A 21,102-nucleotide genomic window follows, 5' to 3' on the forward strand; every position below is an offset into this window, starting at 1 on the left:
ACCAAATCGCTGAACTACTGTATGTTGGTAACGATGGAACTTACGACCATAGTTGGCTGACAATGCTTTTGGGAAACGCACCTCTGGTAAAGCAGAGTGTAAATATCTGATGTAACAGTATGAGATTTTTGTGTATGATAACAAAAAATATCACGGTATTTCAGCATCACAGAATTAAAATGCATTGCTAATATTATTAGATGTTTAATATTAAGTTATAATTTTAGACTAAAAAAAGACTTCTATCTACTTCAATCTAATTGTATGCCATTCTGTCAAACATAATTTCTTAATTATTATTTTAAGATTTATGAAATTGAAATGACCAAAAACAAAACAAAACTAATAATTTGTAATATTTTCTGCCCATGTTAACAGTTCAGATATGCATTTGATTCAGTAGTTGGTTACTTTTGTAATTTAGTTTGATTCTAAAAAATATCTACTAAAAATACATTATTTTTCATTTGCAATTTATTTATTTATTTTATATAGAGGAGTTTGATCCACCAGTCAGTCCGAAAAGAATGAGTTCAAGTGAAAATATAAAATGTCTAAACAAGAGGTCCCTGCAGCTCTCACGGTATGGATAAGCAGTGCGACACTGAATGGCAAGCACAAGCACAAGCACAAGGCGGTGTTCAGCCGGCAGAGAGCTTGCAAGTCACGGCTGCACAGTCACAGTCCAGCGTGCAATGATGCGTGAAAATTTGTTTGGATTGGATACAAGATGTCCATTATAGGGATGTGTGTATTATGAGACAGATTGAAACACAGACTAAAAGTAACAACATATTCTGTGTAAAGCGGCAGCACTTAAGCAAATGATGTTGTTGTTGGAAACTAAAGGCAACATGTAGGGTTCAGATTCGAAACGCTCTTCATGGGCAGCAACTAACATTCACTCACACTGCACAAAACAAATCGCTCCTCACGAGAATCCCACAAACGATTCCAATAGTCTGACATTATCATGTTGCAAAGCTAATGATTCAATACTCTATGCACAAATATAGATAGCTCACACAAACATTGGGTGAAATAGTAAATTTTTGATTAGACTGAACTTTTTTCTATATATCTATCTATCTTTATTAGATATATATTTTTTTTATATTTAATAAAATATTTTTAAATCAGCATTTCTGTCTGCCATGTTGGAATGAAATTTTTTACTGAGTTTGTCACAATGCATTCTGACATTGCCTCATTCTTAAAGAATACATTCAATGCTGATTTAGATTTTGGGCAAAATTGGATCTCTTATAATGCAGCATATTTTTGCTGCCAACTGTTTGGTAAACAGGATTTGTGCCAATGATACCTAAAACTGCAATCTAAGTAGGCAGCTGGCTAGAGTGACCACTGTCCTGAGAGAGCATGATGACACATGCGTGCGCTCCTGTACCTGCTGGACATCCTGCTGGAAGACGCAGAGCTGCAGTCTCTGATGCAGACAGACCTTGCGGTGCCGCCAGATGTTTTCCAGACGCCTGTGATGATGCAGCACCTCATGCACCACGTCCAGGATGCAGTGCACTGCTTTAGAGTAGTTGGCTGTGGCTGTCAGAGACTCAGAGTTACCAGGACTTAATGGACGCTGAAGAACATCCAACAGTGCTTTACCATCCTGGCTCACCTGTAGAGAGAGAGAGTTAAGTGTGATCCAAACACAATGCATTGTGCATAGTTACTAAACAAAGTTAACTGAATGTTTCGATTCATACCAGCCAATGTATCCAAAACCTTTCATCTTTTAATTTGTTTTTGATAAGACTTTCTAAATAGAATTATAAAGCTATTCCTAATGTTCCATTACATCTTAATTGAAATTGTAGTATATCTTCATAAATAATTGTAACAACAGTTGAAGTACATTACAATACTTACCTTTTCATGATTACACATTAAGGTTATATTGCTTCGAAACACATAATAAGCACACAATATCATGTGCTATAGGTTATATACAAAACTTGTATGAAACTGATCTAAATGCAGCTTTAAACACAATCTACACATTCTCCAATGTCCGATCATTCAATAGTATCATTGGTCAAAGGCTGGAGGGTTTAAGAGCATGCAGATAAATACCCAACCATACACAAGACAGTTAAAACACAGAGTTTGGGTGGAGATCTGTGAAATAAAGTAGTACAACAACACTGGGACATAATTTTCCTGTTGTGTCAGCAGCTTAATAAGGATTGGTTTACTGATTTGTTCTAATTTTTTCTCACCTCTGTATAAGCCTGTGTGACCTGTTCATAGAGTGTCTGGTGATGGTGAATTGCCAATTCCAGATCCTGCATCTCAGATGGCAAACCACCTTCACTGCACATTTTACACCATGCTTCCACACCCGACAGAAACTGAACACAGAGAGACACCTTACAAATAACTCCATCATCCAAATCAATAAAAGTTCTATAGCAAAAGTTTAAAGGAGAGATTCAGTACCTGTTCAGATTTCTGATGGAAGACACCAGACATGGCGAGGATGGTGCTGCGTTCATCAAGAGCGGCGGCAAAACTCTTCCACTCCTGATCGAGCTGCGTGCTGATCTGTTTGATCTGCTGTGATGCGTAGTGACCCGCCTCTGACAGCCGCGATGCCACCGACATGATGCGGTTTATGTTCACGTATGCATTCTGAGAAATACGACATCAGAGAGCAGTGTAATATCTGGGCACCTGTAAGTGGATTGTCTTTGTAGAAGTTTTGAAGGAGGGAAAGCAGATATTTTGCAGAATGTTCGTACCGCTATTTTCCATACAATGAAAGCATATGGTGACCATGGGCTCTCAAGCTCCAAAAATGACAAAAAGTATCATAGAAGTTGTCAAGCACTACATTCCATGTCCTCTGGCATTTTGTATCATTTACATCAAACGACTTGGTGAAGTAAATTTGCATATGCCTATATGTAAATTATTTTTGAGAGTTTCGACAGAGGGGACCAACCAGGTCTCATGACAAGTAGTAATAATTATTATACAACAGATAGTTCTGTTCCTCAAATCTGATTGGATGAGAGATGTTCCAAGAGTCATCAGCATTGTCTTTCACTCCACTACATTACAGCTGGGAAAAAAAAAAGAGTTAAAGGTGAAGTGTGTAATTTCTGCGCTACTAGTGGCACCAAACGGAATGACAAAAATAAAATTTTCAAACAACTTTTGTCAACATCCCTTACACTCACCACGCCCTTTCGCACTCTCTGATTCCCAATGAACAATAAGGCAATACTAAATAAAAGGTGATAATCGTTTAATACCGTAATGAACAAGACCACTGTAACATAAACACACCGGGCAGAAAGCATGGCAGAGGAATCAGGTCATCCGATAACATCGCAGGATTGAACGGCAGCTGGATGTGCGGTGCGTGGGATAGAGAACATGAGGATGTTCTGGTAACTAGTAAGCGTAATGACAGTGCCGTTTCTGATCATTTTGGCACCCTAGGTGAGATCGCTGTTGTTGATGGGGGGAGGGGGGTGCAGTGCATTAGCAACTTGTGCGGAAATCTCGTTATTGGCGCTCCCATTTGCCAGAGTGATCTCATTATTGGTGGTGTATGTCTGTCCTCCACCTTGTAAATGCGATGCCAGGGTTCACTCTTGTTATACTCCATTCTCTGTCTCTGTGCCTTTTAGCAAGTCTTCTAATTTTGGCTTTAACATTTGTAAACAAAGCTAAATTTATTTTCCACTGTACAAGTCTGCCATGGTTGTTCATATTCTCCTGGTTCAAAAGTTAGTTTAAGTAGCCACGCCCCCAAACTAACACTGTAGGCTGAGCTAGAAAGGGATGGGTGGAGCTAAGCGGACCACACAAAATATAAACATCAATGTTTTTATAGTGCCTGGGAGGATCAGTGTTTATATTTAAACCCACGAATGGCTTACTTATAGTTGTCAATGAACAGCAAATTGGAAAATTGGAACGTATTTTGACATAAAAAGTTACACACTTGACCTTTAAACTTACCAGCTTCAGCATTAAGGCTTATCACAGCTAAGAGACACAACAGAAGAAGAAATTACACATACCTTTTACTAGAGTTGCTGCATTTAGAGGAGATGTAAACATTAACATCACTCTTGCAAACCAGCTACCATGAAATACTCAGGGAGGACCCCTCTTGGACGGCTATTTTAGACAGAGAAGATTCCATTATCTTCAGCAAGCTGACTAACACTACAGCTGAGGAATGGAGTTAAACAGCTTTAGCTTTACTGTTCATCTCTGCTTGGGAGTCGTGACAGACACAGGTAATTGTAGGCCTGCGGCTGACTCACCGTTGTGCTGAAATAGGGCCATACAGCACTCTTGCTATTGTGATATTGCTTTAGTAGGAGATGGTAAAATTTTAAGAAATCGTACAAGTTACCCCCTTACCCAAACTTAAAACTAATCATAAAGTGTAACCCCTTTCCCAAACCCTAAACCTAACCATGATTTGAATAGGAAAATATCTTTAATTTACCATGGAATAAAGAAAACAACAGGTTTGGAACAAGATGAGGGAAGTGTATTACAGGTTATTGACATACAGCAGCCACATTTTTAAACTGACATTTCCTTTCTTAAAATAAAGTGTTGGAAAGGAGGCTAGCTGAAAATTAATACCTGTTTTGTATAGCTTTGTAATTGACTGGCTGGTCTCTGTGGGAATTAAAGTCCTAACTTTCGTAAGAACCAAGTCGTACAATATCTTGTGATTTCGCGATCTTGTATGAATTACTGCGAGTTGTCATGAGACTGTATTGAAAGGGAAGATTTTCAATGCATAACAATTTAACATTTGGCCTATTCTTAAAAAAAAAAATAAAATAAAATACAGTATAGTATGGCTTCAGGAGACCACTTTTATGATGATTTATTTTATTTTTTTAGGAGCCTCGACAGCCCATGGTTACAATATGTATTGTATGGAAAAGAGCAATGTGAAGTGAACATTCTTCAAAATTTCTCAACCTAGTCTCATAGAATGAACATTGCTATAATTACATTTTTGCAAAATGACTTTTAGTTGCTGCGTTTTACGTTTTGCAGCAGTTTCAGAACAACAGTCTGGTTCTGAAAGTAAAAATCCCATTCATTTTCTACAGAGGAATTGATTATTAACAATAACTTATAAACCTTTAAAGACAGACCTACCATGAGCTCCAGTGTTGTTAACTGATTGCATATGCTTCTGTTAAAGCCACCAGTACTTTATTTCAACTCAATATTAATTAATAAATATTATTTCAATATTAAAAAAGTAGTGTTAAATAACGTAATTTCTGCTAAAGAACTACACTACCCATGATCCTGAGGGGGAATATCCACCATTTAGAGAATCACAGCCAACAAAGCACACCAAAAGAGCTCTGCAGCAACCGCCTACAATTCAATGAAACATTCGTAATGCTTCATGGGATTTTAGCTCATTCCGTCATTAAAGACGTTAAGTATAGAGTCTTGTATCTTTGTCTTTTTGTCTGATTTTCAAATACATTTTTGCTTCAAATTAAAGTTGTAATGTTGTGATTCACCTCGGAGCTGGCTGGTTTGGTTCATGGCTTACAACTCTTGTATGAAGGATTTTATGAAACCCCTATTGAAGAAATGAATGGGAAAAATATTTCTGGAACCAAGAAAACTGAAAAAAAGTGTGCTAGAATAAACACAAATGTTTTATAAAAACAAAACGACAGAGAAAAAATATGAATGGAATTGCAAATTAAGGGGTTAGGGAAATTTTACACCACCAGCAAACAGAATCTGTACAAACACCTATGGTAAAGACTGACCATAACATCAGAGTATGTGATGTGACATCACTGATGACTGACTTACCATAGAGTTCATGGCAAAGTGGTTGTGTTGCGTCTGCAGCTCCACGGCGTGCTGGTAACTTACGCCGATATCTGTGTGACTCCGAAGAAATAACTCCTTATTGTGACTGATCCAGTCAAACATCTACAGAGACAGGAGGATATAAAATCATTACACATCATTCTCCACTATTGATTCATGAAGTTCACACATCATTACAGTTGGGGTTTTGTTATTAATTTGACAGCACACATTATGAATCAAACACACAAATACTAGCGTACAACAAACTCAGGGCGGATAACAGGACTTTCAGTATGACAAATGTAAAAATGTCAAACAATTTGTTTCAGCAGACGATAAGGAATCCATTTAGATAAGCATGTTCATAAATGGAGACGTCTTTGGAGTAAAAGCACTGTGTGCTTAAGTCGGAAAATTGACATATTGCTTGCAATCAGCAAGGTTTCATGGGATGTTTGCTGTGCAGTAATGGCAACCCTTCTTATTAAGATAATGTTGATAAAATGCTGCATTAAAACACAGATATCAGCTGTAGGACCTTTTAAAGGATTTATACTGTCTGGAACGCTGGTCTAGCAACTTTTTTTTAAACACAGTCTGCATCATAAAGGATTTTTTAAACATCAGAGTTCACCTGTACCACCTGTGACATCATATATTGCATTATTCTTCAATTTGGGGTGCTTTGACTCCTTCAGATTATGATAAATTATGAAACTTATTCAAACTATGTTTAATCTAAGGTAAAACATGTATCATTCATGTCCTGGAATAAAGCTCTGATCATGGCCTTGATCGACCTTCAAGTGGATTTTGGTATAATGTGTGAAGCTGATTGCAAAGAGGATCATTTTTGACTGATAAGTTATTTACAAATGCATTTCAAATCACTTAGATGTGGTTATAACAACATGCATAAAAGGGTGACTTTCCTGCAATACATGCAAATTGTGAGCCATTTTACCTTACATGTAATAAATGCTTAATAACACTTACTCAAAATTAGTAAACGATGGAAATGTACCTTAATGTAAAGAGGGCACATATGAAGTGTTCATTAAGGAGTTGCCAACATAAGAAACCTGTACATGAAGTTCAGTATGATTTAATGGTCATCAGGTTTTATTATATGATATATGCCGTGAATGAGCAAGACGAGCTGAAAATTGTTTTTGCAGAGGACTTTAGGTAACTAGGACTAGTTAAAATCATTCTTTTGACATCAAGGTGACATGAAAAGTGTCAACACAAGTTAGTCAAGACAGTACAGTCATGAAAATAAACAAAATGACATGATGATTTTAATCTTACTATAAAGTCTATTTTTTGCTACATTGTGACATAAATCATGAATTTTAGATTGAGTAACATAAGTATGAATAAGTGCATTTATTAAGGATTTATAAAATGTACATGTAAGTCAAATTGCCCACTGTTTGGCAAGTACTGGATGAAAGTGTTATGCCCTTTTATGCATTTTGTTATAACTGCATATAAATGATGCATTTGTTAACTACAGTACTTATTAGCCATTAATTAACCCATTTATAAACCCTTAATAAAGGGAACATTAATTCTAAGTGTTACCCAGATTCTTAGTTTGATAATGGTAGAAGCATTGGTGACAGTGATTGTTTGTAAAGAAAAACAAAAACCAAAAAAACGCCATTTATTAAATAATAATAATAATAATAATAATAATAATAATAATAATAATAATAATAAAAACATGTATTTTACAGGCAAAGTAAAAAAAATAAAAAAAATAAAATACTGACAAATTTAGCATTTAAACACTCTTAAAAATTGGAAGAAGAAAAAAAAATATATATACCAACTAATAAAACCAAAATAATAAAAACAAATACCAATGTCATTAAAATTCTGCCACCATGTTGCACTGCCTTGGCCTCAGCTGCTTTGGAAATATAAACAATTCATCCTTCAAAGCGGAATAACTGTCCTAAATAAATATTTCATTAGAACTGCAAATTAATAGCACTTGTAATCAAGATAAGAGCTGAGAGAGAGAGTATAATTGATAATCTCATTGACTGCCTGCATTCCTATTACATTATATGGATGGTTTAATCTGACAGGTCTAGACTAATAGAAGTTGGACAGAGGTATTAATTAGCAGAATGACTGTTCGCTCTTGGCCTTTTAACATTAGGAGGTCTGGCACACTGACAGACAAATTATTTTCAATCATGATCACTCACGACGAGCGAAATGTTGTGTGCGCTGAAGCTAAAAATAAAAGAAATGAAATCATCAGAACAAAGTACCTGCATCTACACAGCACTTTATCAGGTTTAGTTTCCAAGTTGGTATACTATACTATACTATACTATACTATACTATATTATACCATACACTATTCTACGCTAAACTATACTATACTTTATACTAGGGGTGTACAGCAAAGACATTATCTGTATCTGTATTTGTTCATATGACAAAATTATCTGTATCTCTCTCTGTATTCGGATAGAACTGGGTGTGGGCGGGGCTTAAACCGGAAGTGTGTTAAAACTAAATTAAACACCCATTTTTAAATGTTACTCTTACTTTTGTAGTTTCTAATAATAAAAAGTGCCTTGTGTATGCATTTTCATAATAATAGCCTAATAATAATAATAATAATAATAATGATTATTATGATTATGATTATTATTATTATACTATACTACACTATACTGCAACTACTATTATTTATCAAAAGAGATAATGCAATACACTGTATATTATAAGGCATTATGAATACTTTAATCCAAATATGTCATGTAAGACAGTAGAGAAATGTATGTTTAGAATAGTCTTACAGAGATATATGGCTATTCATGACTACAATCACTTTTGTTTAGAGAGGCAAGTGTCCAAACTGTTTGTGTCATGAGTGGTGTTCACAGAGAGATGCAATAAATGTCCTCCCGGGCATTACGTACATATACACAAACTTATATATGTACTTGTATATTTGTCATGTATGAACACACATAGTGTGGGGTTACAGTGATTTAAAAACTGCACTTATAAAAATTAGGTTATTCTTGAATCATGTCTAGTCACTGGACACTGGCATAAGTGTGAGTGTGTGTGTGTGTGTGTGTGTGTGTGTGTAAAAACAGGGTTTTTACTGTTTATGCCAACTCCATTATTAACTGCAGCAGTAAGTGGCATTAAAGCCCTTGCATACTTCCTATTAAATCGAAGAATTAACTGGAGTGAAGTCATTTACAAAAAAATCTGGCCAAAACGAAGGTGTTTTTGAGTTTGTTTCGGTGGTTCTTAACAGCTCGCCATGGAGAACTTTCAACCCGGCTGCTAAACACCATCTTACTGCCATTAGTCCACGTCATTGTTATGTGTGACATGGAGCTCCATCTACTTTGACGCCAGCAGCTAATTATGGTTACGTTCTTCAGTCAACATGAACACAACAGTGTGCAGAGTTATTAGCAAACTGCTGCAGACTTACCTACATCTGTACAATCAATCATATAGGGACATTTTCCAAGAACATGTCATGTGATTTTTTGTTTAATTTAATCATCAAGTTGTTAAAACAACTTCTTTTACTGATCTTGTGTGAATTCTACTCGTAGCATGAGGCATGAAGTCATTGATAACACATTTTAATGTCATATTAGTTTATTAGTTATGTTTTACAGTGTCATCATATTTAAATGTAGCTCTAAACGCCTCCCCCAGTGGCGTGGCCGGAGTCTGAATAACAAACAGTATGTTGTTGCTCGGCTTTACTAACTTCATTTTGCCTCTGGGTGAAGAACGAAGGAGCACTTCGCCGTACATGTGCTGGGGCCTTTAGTGTGTAATTCCGAAGTGGTTAGTCTCAGCCTCAGACAGTAGACCACTGATCAATCACAGTCTGTTTACTGACCGTCTGAAGTTTATTGCACAGAAAACTGGAAAGCACCTTCTTTATCTGGCAAGCTGTTATCTGATTGGCTGGATGTAAGCTCATTCAAGAGTAAAAGTGCACAGGATTTGTTTATTTATTTTTTATCAGTCCACCTGAAATAAAGATGTTTACAAGGTACTAGATCGATACAATTTCGAGGATGAAATAATCACAGTATATTCTGCTTTTTTAATTTTTTTTTTTTATTTATTTTTTTTTTTTTTATAGATTTACTGTATATATGTGAAAAAGTCTGTACTTATCAAATGTTTTACTTATTCCATTGTTTTCTGTACAACTGTTTGTGGAGACTGCCACGCAATTATGTAAATACATTTTTCCATTTAAGTGGGTGGTTCTACACCAGAATAAACTGCTATTTTTTCCATTTAGTCTTTAGCAGAGCTAATTATATACATATATTGCATATAATGTATCAATTTTTGCTATATATATATATATATATATATATATATATATATATATATATATATATATATATATATATAAGGGTGGCCCCAAAAAAACAAAAAAAAAACAAGGCCACTATGTTTGATTGCTCATATCTTAAAAATGTATAAAGACGTTTGCACGATTCTTGGTGTATTTCTATGACTTTTTGAAAACAACAAAATGACATCACTCTGATGTCATTGTGAGCAAAAACTTGCTACAAATAAATAAAAAAGTAAATCGTTTGGCCCAAAAAAAATGGGGCCACGTGGCGAAATATAATCGCCTAAGGTTGCTGCCATTGAAAACTTAGGCTAAATGATTTACTTATTTATTTGCAGCAAGTTTTGCTCACAAGCTTAACATTGTCTTTGTGTTTGTTTTTGAGTTGCCACAGTATGCAATAGACTGGCATGTCTTAAGGTCAATATTAGGTCAAAATTGGCAATAGAGAAACAGTTTTCTCTAGAAACTCGTCAGTCAATCATTGTTTTGAGGAATGAAGGCTATACAATGCTTGAAATTGCCAAAAAACTGAAGATTTCATACAAAGGTGTACACTACAGTCTTCAAAGACAAAGTACATCAGAGTCTCTAGTTTGAGAAATAGACGTCTCACATGTCCTCAGCTGACAGCTTCATTGAATTCTACCCACTCAATACCAGTTTAATGTACAACAGTAAAGAGAAGACTCAGGGGTGCAGGTCTTATGGGAAGAATTGCAAAGAAAAAGCCACTTTTAAAACAGAAAAACAAAAATAAAAGGTTAGAGTGGCAAAGAAACACAGACATTAGACAACAGATAATTGGAAAAGAGTGTTATGGATCTTAATGCCATTGATCTTTTGTGGGATCAGCTGGACTGTAAGGTGCGTGAGAAGTGCCCGACAAGACAGCCACATCTATGGCAAGTGCTACAGGAAGCGTGGGGTGAAATGTCACCTGAGTATCTGGACAAACTGACAGCTAGAATGTCAAGGATCTGCAAAGCTGTCACTGCTGCACGTGGAGGATTTTTTGATGAGAACTCTTTGAAGTAGTTGAAGTAGAATGTTTTTTTTTTTTTTTTTTCAAATTGTAATAGTAATTTTTCACGTTATTAATGTCCTGACTATACATTGTGATCAGATGAATGCCACTTTGATGAATAAAAGTACTAATTTCTTTCCATAAGAGCAAAATCTGTACATTATTCCAAACTTTTGGTCACCAGTGTATATATATTGTGATACATAGATATATTGTGCACCCCTACAAAATATTGTTTGTTTTATTTCCAAATCATTGACCATAAGCTTCAACAACTTCAAGCTTTCAATCACTGCCAAAAGCAATCCATTTTGCAACTGAGTTCATCAATCTGTTCAAGGTAGACATTAGGACTTTTATAAATTATAGATTTACAGCATCTCCCACCATTAACGCTGCATTTTTTGGATGTTATGTCAAGTTAAACATAGTGTAAAAAATGCACTTCAATCCATCCAGCTACTCCGTCCAGATGTATCTTAACAAAAGAACACATCCTGCTGTATTGTACTGTACTGGTAAGTGTGGTTTGTTGTTTGTTCAGCTGGGTTAAACCAGCACTCACTCACCTTCTCTGCGTCCTGTTCAAACAGTCGGAGCTGGAAACACTGGTCCAGCTTCAGCTTCCTCAGGTGCCACATCTGGTGGAGGTGCTGTCTGGTGCTGTGGAGTTTATCCAGCAGACTGGCAATCCTAGGAACCACACTCTGGAAGTCAGCACTACCAGAGATACAGTTCTTCCCTGAGAAGCCATCACTGGAGCGGATGCACTGCAGCAGACGCTGACCCTCGTGATCCAGCTCCTCCACTGGAGCCTTCATCACCTTCTTCTTCAGCTGGGTGTGCTCGTCAATGAGCCGCCGTGAGCCCTCCACATCCACCGGGAACTCCTTCTTGGCCAGTGTCTCCTGCAGGTCCTCCAGACGAGAGAGTAGGTGAGTGGCACTGGACAGGAACTCCTCCAGAGAGACTCGGAGTTCTATCCATTCCTCGTGATTATACTCAAGCGAGCCCTCAAAGTCATCCGTTAACTGAGACGGGTCCACAAGCTTGGTCAAACCCTCGACGGACACCATGCTAGTCTGTCAGCAACAGGAAAAACAGACATGTGAGATATGGGTGAACTTAAAGATGGCCTGCTTCTCATTTTGGTGTGAGCCATGAATTAATTATAATGTGGGAAAAAGTGTGGATGATATTTTAACAACGGAGTCAGCACTGCTTAGTGTACAGTACAGACAGTTTTCAATACACAGCAGGTTTTTGTAATGGCAAAAAGACAAAAAATAAGAACAAATAAGAACTTTTTTCACAAACCATTCAGCTATTATAAACCAATTTGTAATATTATACAGTATTAAAAAAAGGTTGGGCTGCCAAAATCCTGTCATTTATCTGAGTCCTTTGCAGTCTTTGTAAAATGAAACTTCAATATCATTGAAGCTCAGCATGTTGAAATATTACCTGAAATATCATATAATAGCAAAATACTAATATTAATGATAAGAAACTGCTGAAACAATAAACAGGGTTGGAAGGGTTACTTTTGAAATGTATTCCACTACAGATTACAGAATACATGCTGTAAAATGTAATTTGTAACATATTCCGTTAGATTACTCAAGGTCAGTAACGTATTCTAAATACTTTGGATTACTTCTTCAGCACTGGTAGATTTTTTCACTTGTTTTGACTATAAAAACTCTGCCAGTACAGTAAGACAAAATACACATGTTAAAAATACATTCTCTGAAAAACCTAAATATCTTATGCAGTGTTGTTTCTAAAACAAGATTAATCAAATTGATCTTGTTTTAAGGATTTTTTTATATTTTTACAGGAAAACAATACAAAAATTATTATCAAGAATACGATTTTTGCCCTAATATCAAAGGTCTTACTAGAAAAAAGAAATTATGATCCAACGTGAATTTTCTTGATAAAAAATATGATCGTGTCTGGTAACATGTGCATGTAAAATGTCTAGAAATAGCTTTTTATCTTAGCGTAAAGCTGACAGTTTACACAAGGTTTATTTCTATTTCTTCTGCTTCAAACTTACTTCAAACTTACTTCTCTGTCTGCTCGTATGAATGTAACACATCATAAGAAAGTGTTTCACCGCTGTTCAAATGCACTTTGGATCGCATCATTTATATGTATAAATGTTTTCCATCTGAAAGGACTAAATATTAAATGAAACAAATGACAATAAAATGTAAAGTAATCTCTTCAGTAATCAAAATACTTTTTGAATGTAACTGTACTCTAATTACCAATGATTTAAATTGTAACTGTAGTGGAATACAGTTACTTATATTTTGTCTTTTAAATACATATTCCTGTTACATGTATTCCGTTACTCCCCAACCCTGACAATAAAATATATTTGATGCATGTTATTTGCTATTTTGGGGGATCTGAAAGCACTTTTATAAAAGAATATTAAAACATATTTGTATTATTAATATTTTCCACATTTAAAAATAATAGTAATGTTATCAAAAATATTAAACACAAATGGAAATATTACGTAGCGACAAAAAAAAAATAAAAAAAAAATAAATAAAAATACTTCTTATAATATTATAAATCTTTTATTTGAGCCTCTTGAAAGTCATAAGCATAAAACTGCAGCTTTCTCGTTACTCTCTGGTCCAATTTTTGTTTTATTATTATTATTATTTTTGTATTAATTTATATGTAGGCACAATGTAAATTTTTATACAAAACTAATTTCAGAAATTTAAGCATAAGCCTTTAAATAAAAGTTTTTAGGTAACACTTTACATTAATTTTCAATTTTTTTAGGGTTTATAAAGCGGGTTGTTAATGATAAACAAGCCATTTACAAATGCATTATAAATCATTAATACACGGTTAATAAAAATAATAAAAATGGATACTTCCAATACTTGCCATAAACTGAGCCATTTTGCGTCACGTTATACACTATATTGCCAAAAGTATTCGCTCACCCATCCACATAATTGAATTCAGATGTTCCAATCACTTCCATGGCCACAGGTGTATAAAATGAAGCACCTAGGCATGCAGACTGCTTCTACAAACATTTGTGAAAGAATGGGCCGCTCTCAGGAACTCGGTGAATTCCAGCATGGTACTGTGTTAGGATGCCACCTGTGCAACAAGTCCAGTCGTGAAATTTCCTCGCTACTAAATATTCCACAGTCAACTGTCAGTGGTATTATAACAAAGTGGAAGCGATTGGGAATGACAGCAACTCAGCCACGAAGTGGTAGGCCACGTAAAATGACAGAGCGGGGTCAGCGGATGCTGAGGCGCATAGTGCGCAGAGGTCGCCAACTTTCTGCAGAGTCAATCGCTACAGACCTCCAAAGTTCATGTGGCCTTCAGATTAGCTCAAGAACAGTGCATAGAGAGCTTCATGGAATGGGTTTCCATGGCCGAGCAGCTGCATCCAAGCCATACATCACCAAGTGCAATGCAAAGCGTCGGATGCAGTGGTGTAAAGTACGCCGCCACTGGACTCTAGAGCAGTGGAGACACGTTCTCTGGAGTGACGAATCACGCTTCTCCATCTGGCAATCTGATGGACGAGTGTGGGTTTGGCAGTTGCCTGGAGAACGGTACTTGTCTGACTGCATTGTGGTGTGGGGTTGTTTTTCAGGAGCTGGGCTTGGCCCCTTAGTTCCAGTGAAAGGAACTCTGAATGCTTCAGCATACCAAGAGATTTTGGACAATTCCATGCTCCCAACTTTGTGGGAACAGTTTGGGGATGGCCCCTTCCTGTTCCAACATGACTGTGCACCAGTGCACAAAGCAAGGTCCATAAAGACATGGATGAGCGAGTTTGGTGTGGAAGAACTTGACTGGCCTGCACAGAGTCCTGACCTCAACCCGATAGAGCACCTTTGGGATGAATTAGAGCGAAGACTGCGAGCCAGGCCTTCTCGTCCAACATCAATGTCTGACCTCACAAATGCGCTTCTGGAAGAATGGTCAAAAATTCCCATAAACACACTACTAAACCTTGTGGAAAGCCTTCCCAGAAGAGTTGAAGCTGTTATAGATGCAAAGGGTGGGCCGACGTCATATTAAACCCTATGGATTAAGAATGGGATGTCACTTAAGTTCATATGCGTCTAAAGGCAGATGAGCGAATACTTTTGGCAATATAGTGTACATGCTTAATAAAACTAATTCAACATTAGTAATCTATGAACATGTATCTTAATGTAAAGTGGATATGAAGCATTATATGTTTTTGTTAATTTGTGACATAACTCATGGATTAAGGCATTTTTATGTTTTTGACTAACATATGTATGGATAAGTGTATTTATTAAGCATTTATAACATGTAAGTTAAAATGCTCACTATTTGACAAGTATTACATGACAGTTGCCCTTTTATTCTTGTTGCTATAACTGCATAATAATGAGTTACAATGCATTTGCTAATTTATAAAATTTTAAACCCTTAGCAAAGAGAACAATAGTGTTATTGGTTTATAAAACAATGAGAAACACACATTCAGTTAAGTGCATTCAAACTTTTGTCTGTTAGTGTATAAAATATACTGTTAGTGTGTAATATTTTGAGAGAGAGAGAGGCAACTTTGGCAAATTTAGAAATCAGAGAATAATTAATCATGTTAACTATAAAGAAATCAATAGATAAATCGTGATTAATTGTTTTAACCTACTGACAGCCCTAAAAAAGATTATCAAACTGCAAAGCTTTGAGAGTGACATGCGCATTTAAATACATTTTGAAGATAAATATGAATTTGAATATGTAGTGAATTACCTAAACTTTCAGTCTGCGTGTACAGAACACGAGTCATTCTTGAACTCATATTCGTTGACATAGTACCATCTAGTGGTAGTAAACAAACAAACAAAACAAAACAAAAAACAAACAAACAAACAAACAAACAAAAAAAAACCCTGCATGTTAACAGTTTAACCTGTTTGGTTATTTTTGACCAAAGTAATAGCAACGGCTAATGATGTATTATTGCTCAGTAATGTTTAATAAACCCTGTTGAAATGGATGCTGTTTTTTGTTTTTATTTATTAGCTGAAGGTTGGTTGTAGAATGCAGATGTTATAAAAAATCTGAACGTGTGTGTACAGAATGGGATTCACCACTAAAAAGAGGAGTGTCAATAGTATTCAGCTGCAGTGTGTAGTGGCTGTAGAGGCAGCTCAATGAGGCACTAGTTCTAGACGGTTACTCTGTTATTGCATCACCTCAAATGTGAACTTTGCACTGCCAAAGTTGGTTTTCTGTTTCTGCCAGAAGTTGTCTGGTTTGATGATTAGAGCCACACAGATCTCAGCCGGAAAAGCTTCCTGCAGGGTCTTCAGTAACGGCTTTATCAGATCCCACTTGGAGCCACGCATATCAATAATCACAGTGAAGCCCCTCTTACACACATCCTCACTGAGAGAGAGAGAGAGAGAGAGAGAGAGAGAGAGAGAGAGAGAGAGAGAGGGAGGGAGGGAGGGAGGGAGACTATATCAGAAGACAGACGTGGAAATTATTAGTCAACTATTAGCAAAAAAGTACTGTGGTGGCATCATTAAACATTAGTTGTTTCAGATGGTAATACCTTGGTAGGTTTTATGGTACAGTATGATTACCATATTCTTATAGTATACCATATATTTAAATGTTACTCCAAAGTACTACAAAGAACACTATGGTATTCAAGGAAACAAAGAATATGAGCAGCAACAAGGGCAACAGCAAATACTAAATAAAAATATACGAAATACAATTGCAAAAACACATTATGAGTTAATCATCTAAGTACACAATAAAACAATGACTTTAACATTGGGTAATACACACACACACTTTCACTGATTGATATTTGAACCTTGGTCATCCGGGGTCCTCACGTCGCCAAATTACAAAACTGTCAAAAGCCTTACAATCAGTGTTAAGTTTCACACATTTTTGTCATAATTTTTGTCTTTGGATGAAAATATCCTTTAAATTTAGTCAATATTTCAAAATGTCATACTCTTTAATTTTAGTAAGATTTACTCTGACTAAAATTACATATTTCAATTGACAAAAATAACACACTGGTAACGATTTAGAATAATGGTCTGTCATTAATAGGTAATTATGCAGGAATTAACACAGGATTAATGAGTAGTACTACATTAACACTTTAGTTACTATTATTAACTAATATGGAAACATGATTAACCAATCAGTATGTAATAGTGAACTGATGACTGAGGTAGTTCACTGTTAGTTAATCAATAATTACTGCATTTGATCTGCCTCATTGAGAACTATCTACTAACTATGGCTAATTTAAAATAACTACTAATTAATTACTAATCAAAACATTAACATGTGTCTAAAATGTGAATGATAATGTTTTAGTGTGAACAAGATCATGCATGGGATCTTTGTTGGAATTAATTTATGAATGTAACAGCTCGCTAAACCAAGGCTACAGTGTCTGGTAGAGTATCATAGTCAAGGATGTAACCACATATTCAGGATTGATGGGGAGCAAATTTAATAATGTAATAATTAACCATGGATAAAACCCATATCAGTAGACCAATATTATGGGTCTATGGGTCCCCCCACAATGTCTGTGGTGGTTACGGCCATGATCATATTTAGCTTACCTTACAGAAATACAGGGATGTATGTGCCCAACCTGTGTATTCCTTGGGATATCTCTTCTGTTCATTAAAAAAATATTAAATTCTGAATGTTTGAGATCGCTGAAGGTCTTTTTTAAATAATTCTGGTTACTATGAGGGACATAGTAACGCATTATTAATTAATGAGATATTACTGTTTCCTTCCTTGGGAGTTAAACGTTATCTAGACCATTTTTTTAAAGTGAAAACACATTATAAACCATTAATTGTAACTGAGGTGTTACTTGTCAGTTAGTAATGAACACTCAAATTTTTCTGGCACTGAATTATGAATCATTGAATTATGAATCATTGAATTAATTGAACATAATTGCTCAGGCTACAAACCTTTAGCAGGATAATGTTTTTAATTGCTGGTGCTCATGGTTACTACATGTTTTAAATGTCTTATATCTTAACATAAAGTTAAATAATAAAATTATGTGTCTAAAGGACAAGTGTGTTGATCTCCACAAGACTTCAACAAAAAACGGAGAGAAAACCGGCGTGCAGCATGAGGCCGATTCCATATGTGTACTTCCGCCCTAGACAGGCCTATGGTCGGTATGAACAGAACAGAAAGTATGTTAATGTTTACTGCATGCAGGCAGATCGACGGGAGGGCGGAGCAAAATCGCACTCGTTCTTCTTTCAGTTTCAGTGCGAGCATTGAATATGGCCAGCCCTGATTGGATTAGAAGCTTGATGGACGTGACACTCATTCTTTTCTTTTTTTTTTTCATTGGATCCATTAAGTTACTCAGGGAAAAAACAAAGCACATTACATAAAATTAAACACTTCTTGTAAGATTAACCTACAGTATCTATGAATAAAAAATTCATTTTAAAAATGTTTTGTAAAAAAAAAAAAAAAATGTATATATTCAAGTGTGTATTCATTAATCAATAATGCGTTGCCATGACCCTCACTTTAAAATAATTAGTAATTCCTTCGTGTTTATGTGGTAACACTTGACTCATTTCTTATTTCATTACTCATTATTTAAAAAAGACCTCAAGCAATATCACACCTGCCGAAGTTAATAATTTGTAATGAATAGAGATATCCCAAGGAATACACATGTTGGGCACAAACATCTGTAAGCTGACTATGATACTCTACCAGACACTGTAGCCATGATTTAGTGAGCTGTTACATTCATAAATTAATTCCAACAAAAAACACACAAGGCGCATGTTTCTCTGAAGGCGCATTTCATGATCATGTTCACAATAAAAACATAATCATTCACATTTTAGACACTGTTTATGTTTTGATTAGTAATTAATAAGTAGTTATTTTAAATTAGCCATAGTTAGTAGATAGTTCTCAATGAGGACAATCAAATTCAGTAATTAGTGATTACCTAACAGTGAACTACCTCAGTCATCAGTTCGCTATTACTTACTGAATGGTTAATCATGTTTCCATATTAGTTAATAATAGTAACTAAAGTGTTAATGTAGTACTACTCATTAATCCTGTATTAATTCCTGCATAATTACCTATTAATGACAAACAATTATTCTAAAGTGTTACCAACACATTTTATTTGACATTAATGTGCAAAATGACAAAAACACTTTAACAGGCCAAACATTTTTCAAATATTCAAATATTTTTTTTAAAAATTACAAACTTCTTACAATTATTTAAACATCAAAAACATTTTGAGGATTAATATATTCAATAAGTAAGACTGAAAAATATTTGAAAACCTGAGCTCCTGAAAAAATATCATAGGATAAACATACTGAAGTATGAGCTTCCTTTAGAAGTAACTCTGTTGTGAATTTATTACATTTAAACAGTTAGGATATTTTTGTTGTGTGTAGCATGTTTTTAAAGAACGTATTTACAACGCAAGTTATGCATTGTGACTAGCACGTAAAGCTCTGGTTAACCTGTTCATTTATTTCATTGTCTGTGCAGATATAAGTTGTAATATCCTGTTTATGTTGTGGATATAGTGATTAATTTCACATATATAGGATGTGTTTGAATGATGTGTTAACTGGTTAGTTCATTGTACAGGTGTTCAGCTCTTTCAGCACACGCAGCTCAAGCGGGAAATCCCTAACACACTAAATGACTTTATTACTTCATTTGATTTTTTCTAAATTTTCTTCAAAATAAATAATTAAGTGCGTTATTAATGTATTGAATTTTTTTTTCCTCACCATATTTTCGTCAACAGGTTATGTTTAAATTAAAACTGTTTGATTATCATCATGATGCTCCTTTTTCACCCCGTCATCATTATTATAAAAAAAATACCTTCATCAACGAACATTTTCGTCAGTAATTTCATTTCAACAAATTCACTGAAGAGAATGGAATCAGAAGAATGATTTGTTCGTAAATCAGACATTACAGAGCAGCAGAGGAAGGTAAAGAGGAAGAGGGTGGTGCAACCTTATTAAAAGATTAACATAATAAAGATAATATACATCTAGAACCCCTTTCATACATATACACACTTTCTTTTTTCTAAACATTATAAGTTGAAAAAAAAAAATCTCAAAATTACTATGAAATCTTTTCAAACATTTATTTATTCCTATATGGACTTCTTATACAATACATTGAGAGTTTGGACACTTTTTGATTAATCTCTGTCTGACTCATATTAAACTTAACCCCCAGAAAAGGACAAGAGGGGATGTGTGACTATAAATTGGTGTACAAGTGTGTCTTTCACAGCATAACTTGCAGCACATTTAGCCACCTCATTGCATCTGAGCCACACTGGCTCTTGAATTTCCATATAAATGACATAATTTATGTAAGATCTGAGGAGCTTGGAAACAGAAGAAGAGTAAGAGGAATTATACAGAGAGGCCCCCGAAATTCCTCAGTGTAAAAAAGACTTGTCCCTGCTGACGCCCAAAAGTCTACCAAAACGGGCATAAGTGAGTTAAAGATGCCTGAAAAGAGTCCATAAAAGCTGCTCTGTTTAGTGTCAACCATCCTGAGAACAAAGAGTGTTCTGTGGATGCACCAAGACACCTCGTCGTCCATGTTGTAAATCAGAAATGCCCTAAACATTAATGGTCATCACATGACTGGCCATTCACTTAGGGATTACTCTTCTATGAAACCCATGGAAATCCACTGTCCTATGATATAACCAATTTACACTTAAAAAACAGACTAATAAGGGAACATGAGACAT

The 21,102-nt window shown here is 35.3% G+C and overlaps 1 protein-coding gene across 1 annotated transcript in view; it reads right to left on the reverse strand.

The window, feature by feature from the left end:
- Nucleotides 1–21,102, reverse strand: part of LOC127448053 (kalirin-like) — a 325,245-nt gene that overhangs the window by 185,516 nt on the left and 118,627 nt on the right. The window contains exons 4-9 of the mRNA XM_051710307.1: nt 16,502–16,694; nt 11,831–12,343; nt 5,851–5,973; nt 2,461–2,652; nt 2,241–2,372; nt 1,409–1,639 (exon numbers count right to left, since the gene is read on the reverse strand). Coding sequence (XP_051566267.1) covers nt 1,409–1,639; nt 2,241–2,372; nt 2,461–2,652; nt 5,851–5,973; nt 11,831–12,343; nt 16,502–16,694 — 1,384 coding nt within the window. The remainder of the gene's footprint in view (nt 1–1,408; nt 1,640–2,240; nt 2,373–2,460; nt 2,653–5,850; nt 5,974–11,830; nt 12,344–16,501; nt 16,695–21,102) is intronic.

The sequence above is a fragment of the Myxocyprinus asiaticus genome, chromosome 11, assembly GCF_019703515.2.
Source record: "Myxocyprinus asiaticus isolate MX2 ecotype Aquarium Trade chromosome 11, UBuf_Myxa_2, whole genome shotgun sequence".
Lineage (NCBI taxonomy): Eukaryota > Metazoa > Chordata > Actinopteri > Cypriniformes > Catostomidae > Myxocyprinus > Myxocyprinus asiaticus.